The sequence below is a fragment of the Myotis yumanensis genome, unplaced genomic scaffold (assembly GCF_028538775.1).
Source record: "Myotis yumanensis isolate MYYU_CA2020_CCGP unplaced genomic scaffold, mMyoYum1.0.hap1 SCAF_7, whole genome shotgun sequence".
Taxonomy (NCBI): domain Eukaryota; kingdom Metazoa; phylum Chordata; class Mammalia; order Chiroptera; family Vespertilionidae; genus Myotis; species Myotis yumanensis.
Window position 1 is genome coordinate 36,995,339 of NW_027223758.1, and position 21,463 is coordinate 37,016,801.

The 21,463-nt window shown below is 43.1% G+C and overlaps 1 protein-coding gene across 1 annotated transcript in view; it reads left to right on the forward strand.

Annotated features, from left to right (window-relative positions):
* The window catches only part of CNBD2 (cyclic nucleotide binding domain containing 2), a 64,480-nt gene that overhangs the window by 16,388 nt on the left and 26,629 nt on the right, over positions 1–21,463 (forward strand). The window contains exons 5-7 of the mRNA XM_070421520.1: positions 2,083–2,239; positions 2,713–2,864; positions 4,896–5,034. Of these exons, the coding sequence (XP_070277621.1) occupies positions 2,083–2,239; positions 2,713–2,864; positions 4,896–5,034 (448 nt within the window). The remainder of the gene's footprint in view (positions 1–2,082; positions 2,240–2,712; positions 2,865–4,895; positions 5,035–21,463) is intronic.

Consider the following 21,463-nt stretch of genomic DNA (forward strand, 5'->3'; position numbering starts at 1 on the left):
CATCTGGCCATTGTCATCTGGGCCATCACCTCTTTCCTATGTTGACACAGCTTCTGATTTATGCCCAAACAAACCCAGAGCCAGAGGGGAGCCTGAAGCTACTGACTCCAGCCTAATACAGTCCTCAGTCCACCTGTTCTCTAATCCCTGCCCTCAGGAATTTGCCACAGGGTTTGAAGCCAGTGGATGCTCTGGAAGCTCAGAAGGGGAGCTATTGCTATGGGCTGAGTCTGAGAGGTCTTCCTGGAGGCAGTAGGATCTGAGCTGGACCTTGAGCTCCCTGAAAAAATTTAAATAGGAGAATAAGAGAGGAAAATCCATTCCAAGCAGGGGGAGCTGTGTAGACAAATTGATGGAACAAAGGAAGTAACACTTGTCCTGTGCAGAGGGTTGGCTCTGGCTCTCCTGCTGCTGGTAGCTCAGTGAGGAGGGGGAGGAGAATTCAGAGGACCTGCTGAGGGCAGTGCAGAGAGATTGGAGTCTGGAAAAACACTGGGGCACTTTTACAAAGGCCACTGATTCCTAAGAACTTGGTAGACACTGAAGGGGAGACTTTGGGCTCCCCATTGCCTTCTGGGTAAAATCCAAACTTAGCCCAACTTTTGGAGCAAGATTTCTCTTCCATTACCCTCCTGACCTCCTCCCCGTCTCCCATTTTCCTTTCTAATGGTAGTTACAGTTATTCCGTTGAATGTGCCCATGCTTCCAGTCACTTCTGGGCCTTTGAAACTGTTTTTTTTTGTTTGTTTGTTTTTTTAATATATTTTATTGATTTTTCACAGAGAGGAAGGGAGAGAGATAGAGAGTCAGAAACATCAATGAGAGAGAAACATCGATCAGCTGCCTCCTGCACACTCCCCACCGGGGATGTGGCCGCAACCCAGGCACATGCCCTTGACCAGAATCGAACCCGGGACCCTTCAGTCTGCAGGCCGACGCTCTATCCACTGAGCCAAACCGGTTTCGGCTGTTTTGTTTTTTTAAAATAGATTTTTATTGGTTTCAGAGAGGAAGGAAGAGGAAGAGATAGAAACATCAATGATGAGAGAGAATCATTGATTGGCTGCTCCTGCACACCCCCCACTGGGGATCGAGCCTGCAACCCGGGCATGTGCCCTTGACCGGAATCAAACCTGGGACCCTTCAGTCCACAAGCTGACGCTCTATCCACTGAGCCAAACCAGCTAGGGCACCTCTGGGCCTTTGGACAGGAGTCCCTTTGCCTGGGATGTTCTTCCATCACTCTGTCCACCTGGATGACTCCAGACACCATGCTAGAGCTTTCTCTGGCCTTCCTAAGCTGAGTTAAATGTCCCTTCTCTGTGCTTCTGAATTATCCTGTGTTTACCTCTCTTTAAGCATTTTTAAACCTTATTTACCTCCTTATTTGACCATAATTTTGAGAATGAAATCTGTGTCCTTTATCTCTGTGCCTGACAGACACAGTTGGAATTTGTTTAACTTATATTGAATGAATGAAGGAAATGAATGAATATTGAAAGAAGTGAAATTTGAGCTTGCATTTGAAATACAGAAATTTCCTTCTGAGCTTAAGAACTAACTCCCAGTTTTCTTGGGACCTGGCACTTCTACCCTCAGAGTTCCCAATTGGGTAGTGAGTTCTTGAAGATCATAAGACCATTTATTTGTCTCTTTCTAGGCATATTCATCCATATTTTATAGACAAAAGAAACTGAAGTTCAGAAAGGGGATATTAGTTGCCCAGTGGCATATAGCTAGGGGTAGAACTAGGATTGGGATCCTGGTCTGACTCTAAAACCAGTGCTTTCAATTATTTAGCCACTCATCCAATCCTTTCAGCATGTGTTCATTCATTTATTTCACAACTGTTCATTGAGCATTTACTGTGTGACCAAGCAGACTGACAAAGGCTCTGTTCTCTGGAAGCTTCAGTCTAACAGGGCAGCTTGATGGAGCTGGGAGTGGGCTCTTCTGAGTCCTTTCTAGTTACAGCCTGTGTTTTAGTTCTCCAGAGCAAAGGGCACAACCAATCCAACTCTCCTCCCAGCATGTGCTGGGCTCTGGGTTGCTACTAGATCACAGGCTATGGTCTTTTCCCAGGTTTGGTCGCAGACGTGTGATCATAAAGAAGGGGAAGAAGAGCACCAGCTTTTATTTCATCTACTTGGGCAAAGTCGCAGTGACCCAGGATGAAGATGGCAGCAGCGCCTTCCTAGACCCCCACCCGTTGTTGCTGCAGAAGGGCGACTGTTTTGGGGTAATGGAGGAAGGGCCTGGCTTCCTGGGCTGGGGTTGGAGTGTGAGAGATTTCTGCTAGAACCTCTTGGCCAGGCCCAGTCCTGTCTTATATTCTGTGCAAGCCACTGCCCTGTTGTGGGTCCTAGCACCCTTATCTGTCAAAGGCCAGCTCTTCATTTGTGATGTTTAAGGAGTATGTTCCCCATATGACCCCTTAGAGATACATGACTCCACAGTGAGGCCTCTCCAGCTTCCTGACTCTGGCCTGGTCAAGTCTGTTGCCTCTTTTTCCACAGGCAACATATTAAGAGGGAGGAGTGGCCCCACTGAAGGGTGATGAGCAAGAGCACAGGACTGGCCCCAGAACCTGCAGTCTGGAAAGGAGAAATTTCAAGGGGAGGGGGGAGACAGAAGCAGGAAAGAGTGTGCAAGGCTGCAAGCAGGAAATGAGAGGTAGTCTCCTAATTGCCTTTGCCCCTGTCTACCCAACAGGAAATGGGCCTTCTGAGTTCTTCAGTAAGGAGGGCCACTGTGGTCTGTATGGAAGAAACAGAGTTCTTGGTTGTCGACCAAGATGATTTCCTTGCTAATAACCTGGACCATGAAGTTAAAAAGGATGCCCAGGATCGGTTTGAGTTTTTTAGGTAACTTCATCATCAGCCAGCATCTTCCCCCCTGGGTGTTTGTTAGGTACCTAACTTTGTCCCAGGCCCAGGGGGAAACTCTAGGTGCTTTTCTCTCTGCCTGAAATGTTCTTCAAGTACCCACCTCCCACCCAAGTTCTCTATCAAACTCCTACTGTACCTTCAGATCTCAGCTCAAATATCCCTTCTTTGTGGAACAGTAATACTAGAATGGCTAACGTGTACTGAGTGCTTGCTGGGCCGGGAAGAGTGTTAAGACCTCTGGACTACCTGCCTTATCTAATTTCACGTTCAGTCCTATGAGGATATTTCTCTTATTCTCCCCCAACTTATGGGTGAGGGAAATAAGGCTCAGGATGGGGATGTCCCAGAATGTCTGATTCAGAAGTCTCTGGGCCTCACCACCCCACCTCACTAACCAACCCCATCTACCCTCAACCCAGAATAGAGAGGGTGCCCCTCAATGCTTTTATTACACTATGTTAAAACTGTAATTCTTGATTACACAATACTTTCTTTGCAATTTATTTGCCCTATCAGACAGTAAGCAATATGGTGGCAAGGCCCTATCTGTACTTTTTACTGTTGTAATCCCTGTGTTGTCATAGTGTCAGGCACATGCGGATGCTCATTCAGTTATTTTTAGGAAAGAGTGAAAGTCAAATGAAGCATAGGCACTGGCACTGAAAATACATGTCGTAGGTTGCAGGCTATAGAGAATCACGATAAACAGAGCATCCTTGTGAACTAGAGCCGAGAGAGCGCTTCACAAAGGATCTGGAGCCTGACAAGGGGGAATTTAGTCCCCAAGGGAGGAGCAGTTCATTTGTTCATAGAGTGGGAAAATGACGCTGGTTTCCTTCCAGTCTCAGCTCTTACGCTTATCAACCATGTGACCCTAGATAGGTCATTTCTCCAAGTGTTAGTCTCCTGCTCTGTGAAATGGAGATAATTATTCCTCTCTTCCAAGGTCATTTTAAGGATTGAATGAGATAATCATGGGAGGTGTGTGGCCCAGTGTTTGGCACATAGTAGGTGCTTCTTCTGGGGTGGCCCAGCTTTCCTTCCAGTGCCTCTCCAGTGGTTCTCAACCTTCGTAATGCCGTGACCCTTTAATACAGTTCCTCATGTTGTGGTGACCCCCAACCATAAAATTATTTTCATTGCTACTTCATAACTGTAATTTTGCTACTGTTATGAATCGTAATGTAAATATCTGATATGCAGGATGTATTTTCAGGGGTTGCGACCCACAGGTTGAGAACCGCTAGACCCTTCTCATCTGGACATGGCACTGACTCCATTCCCCTTTGGTGCTCTGAATGGAACTCAGTGCCCCCACTGAGGCCTAAGTCACTGAGTTCTGAGCTCATAATCTGTTGGAGCTGAGAGAGAATCTACTACCATAGCTAGTAGTCCCTTGGGGCCTCATCTGAGGGAAGGCAAACACATGTATGCGGTGTATGAGGTCAGGTGGAGGGGAAGTCACTTCAGTGGGCCTTCAACTACAGGGAATAAAAGAGGTGAATCCAGACTCTTCCCCAGGGCTGAGTGTTTGAAGCCAATAGGCCATAGGAGATGGGTAGGAATGAGCTGCCCAAACCAAAGTAGGGCCAAGACTGCTGGACTTGAAGGGCAGAATAGCTGGTGAGCTGCAGTGAGGCCTTCTCACAGTGTTACTTGGAATGGGAATAGCTTAGTGAGCCACAAGGTTGTGGTCAAGGAGCTGGAGGAAGCCTCCTGGAGGGAAGAACAGAAGTGAGAGAATCATAGTTGGTGGATTATACAGGTGTGTTTGAGGAGTAGCAATGGGAAGTGGCTGGATGAAGGGCCTGGAGAAGAAGGCAGGGGGAGCCAAGGTGATATGTGGTAGGAGATTGGCTACAGGATAGGTGATTGGAGGCTGTGTGTAATCTTCCAACTCAGGCATTTGCAAGAGCAGGAGAACATATTCCCCTTTCTGGGAATTGTTAAGAGCTGTGCACCTTCTATGATGGAGGGCAATGTATTCTAACATGTTTTTCCCCTCAGGCAGATGGAGCTGTTACAGTCGTGGTCTGATGAGAAGCTTTGGAAACTGGTAACCCTGGGGAAGGTGGAGAAGTACTCATTTGGGCAGCTGGTCTCAAAAGACATTATTGAATCATCCTCTGTCATGTTTGTCTGCAGGGTAAGAAGTCAAGATTGGGAGTGTAAAGCTGGGAAGAACGTGCCTAATATAGGATCCTATGGCCAGACAGAAGGGTCCTGAGTGCTGTTCTGCAGCACTTGCAATTGGCAATTGTTGCCTCATTGAGGATTTAATTTATATTTTTTTCTAATTACTAGTAAGATTAATCATGTTTGTTTACTGTCTAAATTTTGTCTTTTGCATATTGCTTTATGTCTTTGCCAACTTCTCTATTGGTTGATAATGAAAAGAAAAATCTAACATATATTGAGTTCTTACTGTGTACCAGGCTGTGTGCTCAACACGCTTTATTTCATTTTAACCTCATAGCAGCACAGAGGAGAGTGGTATTGTCATTCCCATTTTACAGAGGCACAGGAAGGTTAAGTGGTTTGTCCAAAGCCACACAGTTGCTGCCGGGCAGAGGCACAGTTCATCCCAGGTCTGACTCCAAAGCGCTTCTTCTCAGGAGCTAGGATTTGGAATTTGAGTTGATCTTTCTGTAGTTAATCATTATGATCATCTTAAGAGCCACCGATTTTTTGAGGCTCTTTGCTCTTGTGCCAGGGGTTCTACTAGCATCATTAATTTTTTCATGTGTATTCAGGAATGGATAATATATTCACATGGTTCAAAATTCAAAAGGTTCAATAGAATGGTAATTTTCACCTCTTTCCCCCACCACCCAGTTTCTTATGTGTCTGTACTGCACATATTCTCTGCATTTGTATATGTTTTTTTCCTTTTTTCCATAAATGGCATCAAATGACATAGACTGTTCTGCACTTTGCTGTTTCATTAAGAATATTTCTGTAGATCGTTACATACTAGTGCATACAGAGCTCGCTCATTCTTTTTTCCACCTGTGTAATATTTTACTGAATGGTTGTGCTTCAATTTACTTAGCCAGATTCCTATTGATATATATTAATTTTTTAAAATATATTTTTATTGATTTCAGAGATGAAGGGAGAGGGAGAGAGAGAAAGAAACATCAATGATGAGAGAAAATTATTGATCGGCTGCCTCCTGCACACCCCCTACTGGGGATCAAGCCTGCAGCCCAGGCATGTGCCCTTGACTGGAATCGAACCGGGACCCTTCAGTCTTTACCCACTGAGCCAAAGCAGCTAGGGCTGAATATTAATTTGTCTCAATCTTTTGTTATTTTAGGGTTTTGATGAATACCATGCAGATACTATCATTTCATCATAAATATTCACCCAAGCTCCGTAAGGAAGATATTATTATCCTAAGTTTACCGACAAGATAATAAAGACACCTTAAGAAAGGCCACCCAACTATTAAGTGGCAGAGCCAGAGTTCTAAAAACTTTTAATATTTCCCATCTATCTATTATCTACATGTTAAACCACCACAGACATTTTGTCAAGTTTTTGCCAAGGTTATGCATGACACGTTGGTCCAGGCTCGAGAGGGATACAAAGATGGAAAAGACTGGTTCTCTCTTCTTATATATCTTCTTTACTAGATTCTGAGCATGGACAAAGGTGTCAATACCAACTACAAAGTGATTAGTGCAAAATCTGTGAGTTGTAAGGATTCAGGAGATAGAGCTCTCTAAAGTCTGGAGGCTTTAAGGAAGGTTTCCTGGATGAGGTGAGGTGGGAGATGAGTCTTGATATATTGGACCATTAGACAAAAGGAAGGGGCAACATTGGTTGTATGCTGGAGCTGGCTCATAGTGACTTTGAGAGCTGATTAAATTTTCAGGAATTCTGTGAGTTGGTAAACACTATAATTATTTAAAAATTATATAAACCTATAATTAAATACATTATATTGAAAACAAGAGTAATAAATGCTGAGCAGCCAGGCCAGTGTTGCTCAGTGGTTGAGTGTCAACCTACGAACCAGAAGATCATAGTTCGATTCCCAGTCAGGGCACATGCCTGGGTTGTGGGCTTGATCTCTCGCCTTCTCCCTTCCTTTCTGAAATTAATAAAAATATATATTTTTAAAAAGCTGAACACAGCCCTAACCGGTTTGGCTCAGTGGATAGAGCGTCGGCCTGCAGACTGAAGGGACCCAGGTTCGATTCCGGTCAAGGGCATGTACCTTGGTTGCAGGCACATCCCCAGTAGTGGGTGTGCAGTAGGCAGCTGATCCATGTTTCTCTCTCATAGAAGTTTCTAACTCTCTATCGCTCTCTTTTCCTCTCTGTAAAAAATCAATGAAATATCTTTCAAAAAATTAATGCTTATAAAAAAAGCTGAACACATCATTTTCTAATGATGTTACTGCATTGTAGTATTATCTAGGCTCTTGAGGATATATCTATTGCATCTGTATGGTGGAAATACTATACAGTTGTGTACATTTCTTCTCAACTCCAAACTCAGTGACTTCACTCATATTGATAGCTTAAAATTGGCCACTGTGGGAGTATTTACACAATGGAAATTGGCAGACAGTCTAAGTCAGGTCTTGATTTATGGCTTTGCTGATTGTCTTAAGAAAGCTCTAGAGAAAATGTTTATAATGTAGGTTATATTTAATAGAGGGAAGGATCTGTAGCTATTACACTGTGAAGAGAGGAAAATTGAGAAAATATTCTTCTAGTATTTAAAAGTCATGATCTGGGAGGAAACCAAGATGGCGGCATAGGTAAACACCCGAGTTTGCTGCCTCGAACAACCACTTCAAAAATACTACTAAAAGACAGAACGGACATCACCTAGAACCACAGGAAGGCTGGCTGAGGAGACATTCTTCAACTAGAAGGAAAGAGAACAGCATACCGAGGCTCAGAGGAGGCACAGTGTGGAAAATACAAAGGTACAGAGGTGCGCGTGAAGCGGGCTGGTGGCTGAGGGCGCTGTTGTTGTTTTCAATTGGGAGGAAGTCCCAGGCTCTGAGCTCCAGATCCGGGCAAGTCTCTAGGGACTCAGACTCAAACGGGAGAAGCGGGATTGTCTGGCATCGGTCGGAACGTGAGGGCAGCTTTCTCTCCGAGGTTTGCAGTGGTTGCTGGGATTCTGAGAAGCAGAGCCTCTGGGAACGGGACTGAGAGCAGCCATAACTGCTCCCTCTGCCTGCCCTGTTGATCCCGTGTGACCCGCCCCGCCCAAGCCCTGCCCTGAGCCATTTGCCAGATAGCCTCAGGCAAAGGCTAGATTAGCACCTCTCCAGAGGACAGAAGTTTTCCCACTGCAGACACAGCTGATTCTCACAGCCAGTCGGCCTGGAGGTCAAATCCCTCTAGTATTAACTACAACAATCAAGGCTTAACTACAACAAGACTGCGCACAAAGACCACTAGGGGGTGCACCAAGAAAGTGTAAAAAATGCAGAGACAAAGAAACAGGACAAAACTATCAAGGGAGGATATTGAGTTCAGAACCACACTTTTAAGGTCTCTCAAGAACTGTCTAGAAGCCGCTGATAAACTTATTGAGATCTACAAGAAATCTAATGAGACCCTCGATGCTGTGATAAAGAACCAACTAGAGGAAGCAAGATGGCGGCGATATAGGCAGACGCGTCCCAGGTCTTGTCCCGGAGCAAACGGAGTAAGCAGCTGAAACTAATAACACCCACCCCGAATTGGCAAATTTACTCAGCTGGTGAGACGGCTTGCAGCCTGGAAGGGCAGACCTCCCCTGGAAAGGTTAAAAACCAGGGATCTGGGCAGGAAAGTTTGCCAGACCTGAGCCCAGAGGGTCGGAGGGAGACCGCTTGGCAGACAGCCGCGTCTCTTGGGACAGACACAGACCCTGACCAGGGTAAGGAGTTCCGCGGGTTTGCTGGCGCCAGGAGATTTGAGATTTGGATTTTGTGATTGCGGAGAACTGAGACTAAAGGGGGCATCCTGAGGAACTGATCAGACCGTGCAGTGCCCATAAGAGAGGAGCGTATCCCAGACCATGCAGTGCTGGTAAGAGGAGCGTTTCCCAGACCGGTAAGAGGAGCGTTTCCGCGGCCGGCCGGCGTTTGTCTGTTTCTTTGTTTTCACTGAACCCTGCTCATAGGACAGTTCGGATACAGACACTCACCTGTGCTGAAGAGAGGGTGAAGGTGCAGACGAGGGGAATCTGGGGAGAGGCTGAGGAAAGAGGGGGAGCCGGAGGAGGTGGCAGCGAATTGAGTGCTGAGACCCCCCTGGGCCCAGGACTGGGGCAGCCATTCCTCCAGAGGGTGGAATTCCTCCCCCCAGCCCCCCAGGCAAGGAGCACAGCCACACCCAGATTCCACCCTGTATGAGATAAAGGACTAAAACAAGCTGATTAGTCCCTGGGAGTTACCAGGGTCTGGCCTATAGAGGGATTTTCAGTCCCACCAACAACACAGAGCAGGGTAAGGATTAAAAAAGGATAGAGAAGCTGTATAGCCTCAGAGGCCAACCCAAAAACACTGCCACCCAGAGGTTGAGCCACAAACTGACTCTTAGGGGAATACAAATTAAGGCAGACTGGATCACAAATACGGCCTGCTTTAAAATCAGGACTGTGATTTACAACACGGAGGAACAGTGTAATGCAGGCAACACTCTCCTAAATACCTGGCAGGACCAAGGCGAACCAGGCTGAAGAGTAGAAGAACCGAAAGACCATCACTACTGCAAATTTTTTCTTTTTCTTTTTCTTTTTAATTTTTTCACCTTTTTACTAAGAAACCAATTTTTTTTTTCTCTTTTTCTTCTTTTTCCATCACCTGATTTTACCCTTTCAATTACCACATTTTTATTTTTAACCAGTATTATTACTCCTACCATTTTACCATTTTTTAAAGTGCCATTTTATTTTCTCTTTATTTTCTTTTGGGATTAGTGTTCTCCATTCTATTTTCATCGTTCCTTTAGCATTAATTTTCCCTATCTCAATTCCACCTCTTTGCTAAAACCCTCTTCCTTACTTTTCCCCTTTTGGTGTCCTGTTTCTCTTACCCTATTCCTGCTCCAGACTTTCCCAATTCCCTCTTTTTACCCCCTGTCTAATTCCACCCTACTTATATATCCTATTTCCAATCTACTGCTCTAAATCCTTATACACCTATTCTTTATCCTTCTTCACTTTCCAACCATTTTTTTTTTTCTCTCTTATCTTTCTATTGTTTTCTTGATTGTTGAATATATTGGGCTTTTTTTTTTTTTTTTTTTTTTTTTAATTTGTTTGTTTGTTTTGTTTTGTGTTTTTTCTTCTTTTTTAGGACTGGTTGTGAGGTTGTTTTTCTTTTTCTTTTTCTTTTTCTTTTTTTTTTCTGCTGGTTTTTCCCTTCCCTCCCCCACCCCACCCCAGCTATTTTTGTGCTTCTGTTTTCCCTTACCCCTCTGGATATTATTGGTGGTTTGTAGTTTGCATTCATCTCCAGGGATCTGTTGCTGGAATTTGTTGAGATTAGTGGCAGTTCTATTGGAGTTTGCTCCTCATACGGGGAGTCTCTTCCCCACTTCTACTTCATTCTCTTTTTTCGCTCTCTTTTTTCCCCCCTCTTTTTTCCCAATTCTATTTTTGCACTCCTTTTTTGTTTGTTTTTTTCTTATTTTTCTTTTCTGTTCTCTCTTTTATCTTCTTCTCTTCTTTCTCCCTTATCCCCTAATTCTCTTAATTCGGGTGGTCACCTTTATTTGGAGTTATTAATATTGTGAATATACTTGTGTTCAGTGCCTGGTACGTTGTGCCTTGCTCTGTTGTATTTTGTGCCTTTAAATCAACGCAGCAGATCCAAGCAACAGCAGCCCCCTGATCACCGCAGCCTCCTGATCACCACAGCCTCCTGATCACCACACCCTCTGTCTGTGGAACAGCAACTGTACGTGAAGCCTCCCCCCACCAGCCAGAAGAGCCAACACAGCTGTGAACAACACCCACCAGAGGAGCTGCTGCCAACTGGAAAGCAGCTGCTACCGCAACCGTCTGAGCAGCAACCACAACCCAAGGAGCCCCTGCCACCCAGGGAGCAGCCACTGAACACCTCAACATCTACATATGTCAGCGAGATCAAACATGGGTAGGCAAAGAAACCCCCAAAGGAAAGAAAAGGAGGACTCGCCAGAAAAGCAGCTAAGTGAGACAGAGATATGCAACATGACGGAAAAAGAATTCAGAATAAGGTTCCTAGAGTACATGCACCACATGTTCAAGAAGCAAGAAGAAACAGATGAAAAACTCAACTACTTATGCAAGAAGCTAGAAGAAACAGATGAAAAAATCAACAACTTAAGTAAGTCCCAAGAAGAAATGAAGAGTGACATAGCTTCAATAAAAAACTCCATTGAAAGTATCAACAGTAGACTGGGAGAAGCGGAGGACCGAATTAGTGAATTAGAAGACAAGGAAGCAAAACACACTCAAACTGTACGGCAAATGGAGAAAAAAATTAAAAGACAGGAGGAGAGCCTAAGGGAGCTTTGGGACAACATGAAACGAAACAACATACGAATAATAGGGGTGCCAGAACAACAGAAAGATGAACATGGATTAGAAAACCTATTCGAAGAAATAATATCAGAAAACTTCCCTGAGGTGGGGAAGAAAAAAGTCACACAAGCCCAGAGAGTCCCAAACAAGGTGAACCCGAAAAGACCCACACCAAGACACATCATAATTACCATGGCAAATGTTCAGGATAAAGAGAGAATCTTACAGGCTGCAAGAGAGAGACGGAAAGTAACATACAAGGGATCTCCCATTAGATTATCAAATGATTTCTCAACAGAAACACATCAGGCCAGAAAAGAATGGACGGAAATCTACAATGTGATGCAAAGCAAAGGACTGAATCCAAGAATACTCTATCCAGCAAGGCTATCATTCAAAATTGAAGGGGAAATAAGAAGCTTCACAGACAAAAAAGGGCTAAGGGAGTTTATCACCACCAAGCCAGCCATGCAAGAAATGCTAAAGGGACTGGTGTAAAAAGAAGAAATATCAAGCTCAGAAAGAAAACAGCCACACACACACACACAAAAAGAAATGGCTACAAACAAATACCTTTCAATAATAACTTTAAATGTAAATGGACTAAATGCTCCAACCAAAAGACATCGAGTGGCTGAATGGATAAAAAAACATGACCCATACATCTGCTGTCTACAAGAGACCCACCTCATTAGAAGGGACTCACACAGACTGAAAGTGAAGGGATGGAAAAATATCTTTCACGCAAATGGAAAGGAAAAGAAAGCTGGGGTAGCAATACTTATATCTGACAAAGTACATCTCAAAGTGAAGGCCATAACCAGAGATAAGGAAGGCCACTTCATAATACTAAAGGGATCAATACAACAAGAAGATATAACCCTGGTAAACATATATGCACCCAATGCAGGAGCACCCACATACATAAGAAAACTTCTGGAAGATATCAGGGGAGAGATCGACAACAATACAATCATAGTAGGGGACTTTAATACACCACTGACATCACTGGATAAATCCGCTAGACAAAAACTCAGCAAAGAAACAGCAATCCTAAATGACTCACTAGATCAGATGGACTTAATTGACATCTTCAGAACACTTCACCCCACAGCTGCGGAATATACATTCCTCTCAGGTGCTCATGGGACATATTCAAAAATAGACCACATATTGGGTCACAAGCAAAGTCTCCACAAATTCAAGAAGATTGAAATCATAAAAAGCTTCTTCACAGACCACGATGGCATAATGTTAGAAATAAACTACAATAAAAACAACCCAAAATACTCAAACACTTGGAAGCTGAATAGCATGTTATTAAATATTGATTGGGTTACCGATGACATCAAAGAAGAAATTAAAAACATCCTGGACACTAATGACAATGAAAACACAACAATCCAAAACCTCTGGGACACAATGAAAGCAGTCCTGAGAGGGAAGTTTATAGCTCTACAGGCCTATCTCAAAAAACAAGAGAAAATGGTAGTCAATCATCTAACTCTACAACTCAAAGAATTAGAAAGAGAGCAACAAGAAAACCCCAGAGTGAGCAGAAGGAAGGAGATAATAAAGATTAGAGCAGAAATCAATGAAATAGAGACCAAAAAAACAATACAGAAAATCAATGAAACCAAGAGCTGGTTCTTTGAAAGGATAAACAAGATTGACAAACCCCTAGCCAGGCTCACCAAGAAGCAAAGAGAGAGGTCCCAAATAAACCAAATCAGAAATGATAGAGGCGAAATAACAACAGACCCCACAGAAATACAAATGATTGTTAAACAATACTACGAGCAACTCTACTCCAACAAACTGGACAACCTGGAGGAAATGGACAAATTCCTAGAAAAATACAACATTCCAAAACTCAATCAGGAAGAATCTAAAAACCTCAATAGGCCAATAACTATGGAAGAAATTGAAGCAGTCATCAGAAAGCTTCCAGCAAACAAAAGCCCAGGGCCAGACGGCTTCACAGGGGAGTTCTACCAAACATTCAAGGAAGAACTAAAACCTACCCTCCTCAGACTACTACAAAAAATTCAAGAGGAAGGAACGCTTCCAAGCTCATTCTATGAAGCCAGCATCACCCTAATACCAAAACCAGGTAAAGACATCACAATGAAAGAGAATTACAGGCCAATATCCCTCATGAACATAGATGCCAAAATCCTCAACAAAATCTTAGCAAATCGGATCCAGCAGTACATCAGAAGGATCATACACCATGACCAAGTAGGATTCATCCCAGAGATGCAAGGATGGTACAACATCCGTAAATCAATAAATGTGATACATCACATAAACAAATTGAAAGAAAAAAACCACATGGTCATATCAATTGATGCAGAAAAAGCATTCGACAAAATCCAACACCCATTTTTGATAAAAACTCTCAGAAAGGTGGGAATAGAAGGATCATACCTCAACATAATAAAAGCCATATATGACAGGCCCACTGCCAACATCATACTCAATGGACAAAAACTAACACCATTTCCCCTAAGAACAGGAACAAGACAGGGATGCCCACTCTCACCACTCCTGTTCAACATAGTACTGGAAGTATTAGCCATTGCAATTAGGCAAGAAGAAGAAATAAAAGGCATCCAAATTGGAAAAGAGGAAGTAAAACTGTCCTTATTTGCAGATGACATGATATTATACATACAAAACCCTAGAGACTCCATCAAAAAGCTACTAGACTTAATACATGAATTTGGCAATGTAGCAGGATACAAAATTAACCCCAAGAAATCTGAGGCATTTCTATACACCAACAGTGAACTTTCAGAAAGGGAGATCAGAAAAACAATCCCATTTACCATCGCACCAAAAAAATTAAGATACCTAGGAATAAACTTAACTAAAGAGGTTAAAGACCTCTACTCAGAAAACTACAGGACGTTGAAAAAAGAGATAGAGGAAGACATAAACAGATGGAAGAACATACCATGTTCTTGGATTGGTAGAATCAACATCATTAAAATGTCCATACTACCCAAAGCAATCTATACATTCAACGCACTTCCCATTAAAATACCAATGGCCTTCTTCAAAGATCTAGAACGAACTCTCCAAAAATTCATCTGGAATAAAAAAAGACCCCGAATAGCTGCAACGATCCTGAGAAAGAACAAAGTAGGTGGGATCTCAATGCCAGATATCAAGCTGTATTACAAAGCCACTGTTCTCAAAACTGCCTGGTACTGGCACAAGAACAGACATATAGATCAGTGGAATAGAATAGAGAGTCCAGAAATTAGCCCGAACCAATATGCTCAATTAATTTTTGACAAAGGAGGCATGAACATACAATGGAGCCAAGATAGTCTCTTCAATAAATGGTGTTGGGAAAATTGGACAGACATATGCAAGAAAATGAAACTAGACCACCAACTTACACCATACACAAGAATAAACTCAAAATGGATAAAGGACTTAAATGTACGACAGGAAACCATAAAAATTCTAGAAGAATACAAAGGCAACAAAATCTCAGACATATGCCAAAACAATTTCTTCACTGATACAGCTCCTAGGGCAGTTGAAACTAAAGAGAAACTGAACAAATGGGACTACATCAAAATAAAAAGCTTCTGCACAGCAAAAGAAACCATCAACAAAACAACAAGAAAACCCACCTCGTGGGAAAACATATTTGCCAACGTCATATCGGATAAGGGCTTAATCTCCAAAATTTATAGGGAACTCATACAACTTAACAAAAAGAAGATAAACAATCCAATCAAAAAATGGGCAAAGGGTCTAAATAGACACCTTTCAAAAGAGGACATTCAGAAAGCCAAGAGACATATGAAAACATGCTCAAAGTCACTAATCATCCGAGAGATGCAAATCAAAACAACAATGAGGTACCATCTCACACCTGTCAGAATGGCCATCATCAACAAATCAACAAACGACAAGTGCTGGAGAGGATGTGGAGAAAAAGGAACACTTGTGCACTGCTGGTGGGAATGCAGACTGGTGCAGCCACTATGGAAGGCAGTATGGAGGTTCCTCAAAAAATTGGAAATGGAACTCCCATTTGACCCTGTGATCCCACTACTAGGAATATATCCCAAGAAACCAGAAACACCTATCAGAAAGGATATATGCACCCAGATGTTCATAGCAGCACAATTCACCATAGCTAAGATCTGGAAACAGCCTAAGTGCCCATCAGTAGATGAATGGATTAGAAAACTGTGGTACATCTACACGATGGAATACTATGCTGCTGTTAAAAAGAAGGAACTCCTACCATTTGCAACATCATGGATGGAACTGGAGAGCATTATGCTAAGTGAAACAAGCCAGTCAATGAAGGAAAAATACCACATGATCTCACTCATTCATGGATAATAAAGACCATTACAAACTTTTGAACAATAATAGATACAGAGGCAGAGCTGCCTCAAACTGATTGTCAAACTGCAGTGGGAAGGCCAGAGAGAGTTGGGGGGCAGGAGGGAGGGGAGTAAGAGATCAACCGAAGGACTTGTATGCATGCATATAAGCATAACTAATGGACATAAGACACTGGGGGGTAAGGGAGGGTAGTGGTTTGTCAAGGGCGGGGGGGGGGGGAAAAAGGATACTTATGTAATACCCTTTGTAATACTTTAAGAGGAAAATAAAAAAAAAAAAAAAAAAAAAAAAAAAAAAAAAAGAACCAACTAGAAATTAAGCATACACGGACTGAAATAAAGAATATTATACCCAATAGCAGACCAGAGGAGCACAAGAATCAAACCAAAGATTTGAAATACGAAGAAGCAAAAAACACCCAACCGGAAAAGCAAAATGAAAAAAGAATCCGAAAGTGTGAAGATAGTGTAAGGAGCCTCTGGGACAACTTCAAGCGTACAAACATCAGAATTATAGGGGTGCCAGAAGATGAGAGACAGCAAGATATTGAAAACCTATTTCAAGAAATAATGGCAGAAAACTTCCCCCACCTGGTGAAAGAAATGGACTTACAGGTCCAAGAAGCGCAGAGAACCCCAAACAAAAGGAATCCAAAGAGGACCACACCAAGACACATCATCATTAAAATGCCAAGAGCAAAAGACAAAGAGAGAATCCTAAAAGCAGCAAGAGAAAGAAAGTCAGTTACCTACAAGGGAATACCCATACGACTGTCAGCTGATTTCTCAACAGAAACTTTGCAGGCCAGAAGGGAGTGGCAAGAAATATTCAAAGTGATGAATGCCAAGAACCTACAACCAAGATTACTTTATCCAGCAAAGCTATCATTCAGAATTGAAGGTCAGATAAAGAGCTTCACAGATAAGGAAAAGCTAAAGGAGTTCATCACCACCAAACCAGTATTATATGAAATGCTAAAAGGTATCCTTTAAGAAGAGGAAGAAGAAGAAAAAGGTAAAGATACAAATTATGAACAACAAATATGTATCTATCAACAAATGAATCTAAGAATCAAGTGAATAAATAATTTGAGGAACAGAATGAACTGGTGATTATAATAGAATCAGGGACATAGAAAGGGAATGGACGGACTATTCTTGGGGGCGGAAGGGGTGTGGGAGATGTGGGAAGAGACTGGACAAAAATCGTGCACCTATGGATGAGGACAGTGGGTGGGGAGTGAGGGCGGAGAGTGGGGTGGGAGCTGGAAGGAGGGGAGTTATGGGGGGGAAAAAAAGAGGAACAAATGTAATAATCTGAACAATAAAGATTTAATTTAAAAAAAAATAAAAGTGATGATCTGATCCATCATAGATATTAGTCATATCATCAATGAACAGTGAGGTTCTGATACACATAGTGATAAAGCTAAAAGAGGTTTCAATTTAATGAATATAATTTATATGAGAGTGAGAAATAGTTTACCAGTAGATTATAAATCAGATTTAATAATACTAAATTTATTGGGAAAAGAGTGGATTCGGATACAAATTCATTTGTCAAATCATGGTTGAATTATGACCAATTGGCCATGGACATAAGAGGTCAGCTAAAGTCAACAAAAGCATCCTGTGAGAATTGATTGTCAAAATGGAATATTTAATGATTATAGTATATTTTGTTATTTATAAACTAGAGGCCCGGTGTACAGGATTTGTTCACTGGTTGGGGGCATGGCCTGTAGGGATTGCCCTGCTGTAGAAGCACCGCTCATCCTGGTCAGCCAAGCAGATATCAGGGAGGAGAAGGAATTGCAAATGATTCAAGTTGGCCTTCAGGGCTCTCCACTACCAGTTCTTCTCGGCTTTCTCCCATCTCTTCTCACATGACCATCAGGATTCTCCAAACTTATATAAACCCCAAGTACATCCCTACTGCAAGCTTGGCTTCCTACTATTCCACTCAGCTGGCAAGGACCTCATCCTTATCCCACCCTTGATTGAGTCAGATCCTGTGCATCCAATCCCCTTTCATGTGTAGAAGCTGGAAGCCAAACACTACATTTCCTAAGCTCCCTTGCAGCAAAGGCTCTGGATGTGATTTGGATTCCACCAATCTGATGCACTTGGGTAGACTTGGCTTTGGAACGACCAGATATCTACATTGTTAGTGGACCCGCCCTCTGAGTGGCTGCTCCCACTATGGGAGTGTGCTCAACCCGGTCAGCTGAGCAGTGCTCCCACTGTGGGAGCACACTGACCACCAGGGGGCAGCTCCTGCATTGAGTGTCTGCCCCCTGGTGGTCAGTGCACGTCATAGTGACTGGTTGACTGGTAGTTCTGGTTGTTCAGCTGTTTGGTCACTGGGCTTTTATTATATAGGATTGTGTATAACACACCATTTATAACAGTAAAATTTATAGATTTGTGTACATTTTCCTAGAGACTAGTTGTTAAACTTATTAGTACCCTAGATGTGTTTGTGTTATTATTCTGGGTTAAGTCTTAGAGAACAGAGTCAAGTGTAACTAACATAAGCAGAAAGGAATTTATCAGAGGGTATTAAATGGCTAACAGATTGACTTGGTGGTGGTGGGGAGGCCTGAAGAAACAGACCTAGACTGAAAATGACTCCCAAACAATTCCAGATCAGAGTCCAGATCTGGATTGCCACAGGTGCTGCTGCTCCTGCCACATTCAAGAAGTCACTGCCTCCACTAACAATGTAGATATCTGGCAGTTCCAAAACCAAGTCTACCCAAGTGCATCAGATTGGTGGAATCCAAATCACATCCAGAGCCTTTGCTGCAAGGGAGCTTAGGAAATGTAGTGTTTGGCTTCCAGCTTCTACACATGAAAGGGGATTGGATGCACAGGATCTGACTCAATCAAGGGTGGGGATAAGGATGAGGTCCTTGCCAGCTGAGTGGAATAGTAGGAAGCCAAGCTTGCAGTAGGGATGTACTTGGAGTTTATATAAGTTTGGAGAATCCTGATGGTCATGTGAGAAGAGATGGGAGAAAGCCGAGAAGAACTGGTAGTGGAGAGCCCTGAAGGCCAACTTGAATCATTTGCAATTCCTTCTCCTCCCTGATATCTGATTCATCATACCTAAAATTTGTTTTTCCTAAAAAGATTCAGGGAATAAGTAGTGAGGGATGTAAGTTCAAGACTTCCTTTAATCAGCAGGATGATTACATCCTGACCAGCAGAATGTGGGGGATACTTCTTAATCTGTTTTGGCCTCCATTTCTTAATCTGTAAAATGGGACCAATTTACCTCATAAAGTCTGTAAAGATGAGAGTTTAGCACATACTCAATTAACATTCATCCTCTAATCCAGTTGTTCCCAGAGTGTTGTTGCTGGACCAGCAGCATCAGAATCATCTGGAAACTCATTAAAAGTGCAAATTATTGGGCCCACACAAGAGCTATTAAATCCAAAACTCTGGGAGGAGGGGGGGTTGTTGGAGGGGGGCTCAGTAATCTGCGTATTCAGTCTTTCTTTTTTTTTTTTTTAATCTTTATTGTTCAGATTATTACATTTGTTCCTCTTTTTTCCCTCCATAACTCCCCTCCTTCCAGCTCCCACCCCACCCTCCACCCTCACTCCCCACCCACTGTGTTCATCCATAGGTGCATGATTTTTGTCCAGTCACTTCCCGCATCTCCCACACCCCTTTTCCCCCCAAGAATAGTCAGTCCATTCCCTTTCTATGTCCCTGATTCTATTATAATCACCAGTTCATTCTGTACATCAGGTTATTTATTCACTTGATTCTTAGATTCATTTGTTGATAGATGCATATTTGTTGTTCATAATTTGTATCTTTACCTTTTTCTTCTTCTCCCTCTTCTTAAAGGATACCTTTTAGCATTTCATATAATACTGGTTTGGCGGTGGTGAACTCCTTTAGCTTTTCCTTATCTGTGAAGCTCTTTATCTGACCTTCAATTCTGAATGATAGCTTTGCTGGATAAAGTAATCTTGGTTGTAGGTTCTTGGTATTCAGCACTTTGAATATTTCTTGCCATTCCCTTCTGGCCTGCAAAGTTTCTGTTGAGAAATCAGCTGACAGTCGTATGGGTATTCCCTTGTAGGTAATTGAGCCTCTTTCTCTTGCTGCTTTTAAGATTTTCTCTTTGTCTTTTGCTCTTGGCATTTTAATGATGATGTGTCTTGGTGTGGTCCTCTTTGGATTCCTTTTGTTTGGGGTTCTCTGCGCTTCTTGAACCTGTAAGTCCATTTCTTTCTCCAGGTGGGGGAAGTTTTCTGCCATTATTTCTTGAAATAGGTTTTCAATATCTTGCTGTCTCTCATCTTCTGGCACCCCTATTATTCTGATGTTGGTACGCTTGAAGCTGTCCCAGAGGCTCCTTACACTATCTTCACACTTTCGGATTCTTTTTTCATTTTGCTTTTCCAATTGGGTGTTTTTTGTCGAATCTTTGGTTTGATTCTTGTGCTCCTCTGGTCTGCTATTGGGTATAATATTCTTTATTTCAGTCCGTGTATGCTTACTTTCTAATTTCTTTATCGTAGCATCGAGGGTCTCATTAGTTTTCGTGAGGCTCTGCACAAATTTATGGCAAGCCCTCAAAATTGCGATTCTTAGCTCCATATCCTCCATTTCTGTCATGTTTTTTTGTCTCCGCATCTTTTATGCTTTCTTGGTGCACCCCCTTGTGGTCTCTGTGCGCAGTCTTGTTCTAGCCAAGCCTTAATTGTTGTAGTTAACACTAGAGGGATTTGACCACCAGGCCGACTGGCTGTAGGAATCAGCTGAGCGGAAAACGTCTGTCTTCTGGGGAGGCGCTAATCCAGCCTTTGCCTGAGGCAATTGGCAAATGGCTGTGCGCAGGGCTTGGGTGGGCGGGATCAACAGGGCGGGGGGAGGGAGCCGCTATGGCCGTTCTCAGTCCGTCCCCAGGGGCTCTGCCTCTCTGTCCCAGCAACCGCTGCAAACCTCGGAGGGGCCGTAGCCAGACAGTCCCGCTTCTCCCGTTTGAGTCTGGGTCCCTAGAGACTCGCCCGGATCTGTAGCCCAGAGTCTGAGACTCACTCCTGATTGAAAACGACAACCGCGCCCTCAGCCGCCAGCCCGCTTTGCGCGCGCACCACCTCACCACCGCACCACCATACCTTTAAATTTTCCACACTACGCCTCCTCTGAGCGTCAGAATGCTGTTGTTTTTGCTTCTAGTTGAAGAGTCTCTCCTCAGCCAGCCTTCCTGTGGTTCTGGTTGATGTCCGTTCCGACTTTTAGTTGCATTTTTGAAGTGGTTGTTTACGGCGGCAATCTCTGGTGTTTACCTATGCCGCCATCTTCGATTCTCTCCCGTATTCAGTCTTTCATGTGATTCTGATGCACATTAAAGACAGAGAACCTACGATTTAAGGGAGGAGTTTTCTAATTTTGGTAAGCATAAAGAACACCTAGGGTGCTTCTTCAAAAGGCATGTACATTCCTGCCTCACCACAGAGATCTGATTCACTAACTGGAAAACTGCATTTTGAATAAGTGAATAAGTGTCACAGGTGCCCAGCTGGTGTGGCTCAGTGGTTGAGTGTCAATCTATGAACCAGGAGGTCATGGTTCGGTTCCCGGTCCGGGCACATGCCCAGGTTGTGGCTCGATCCCCAGTGTGGGGCTTGCAGGAGGCAGTCA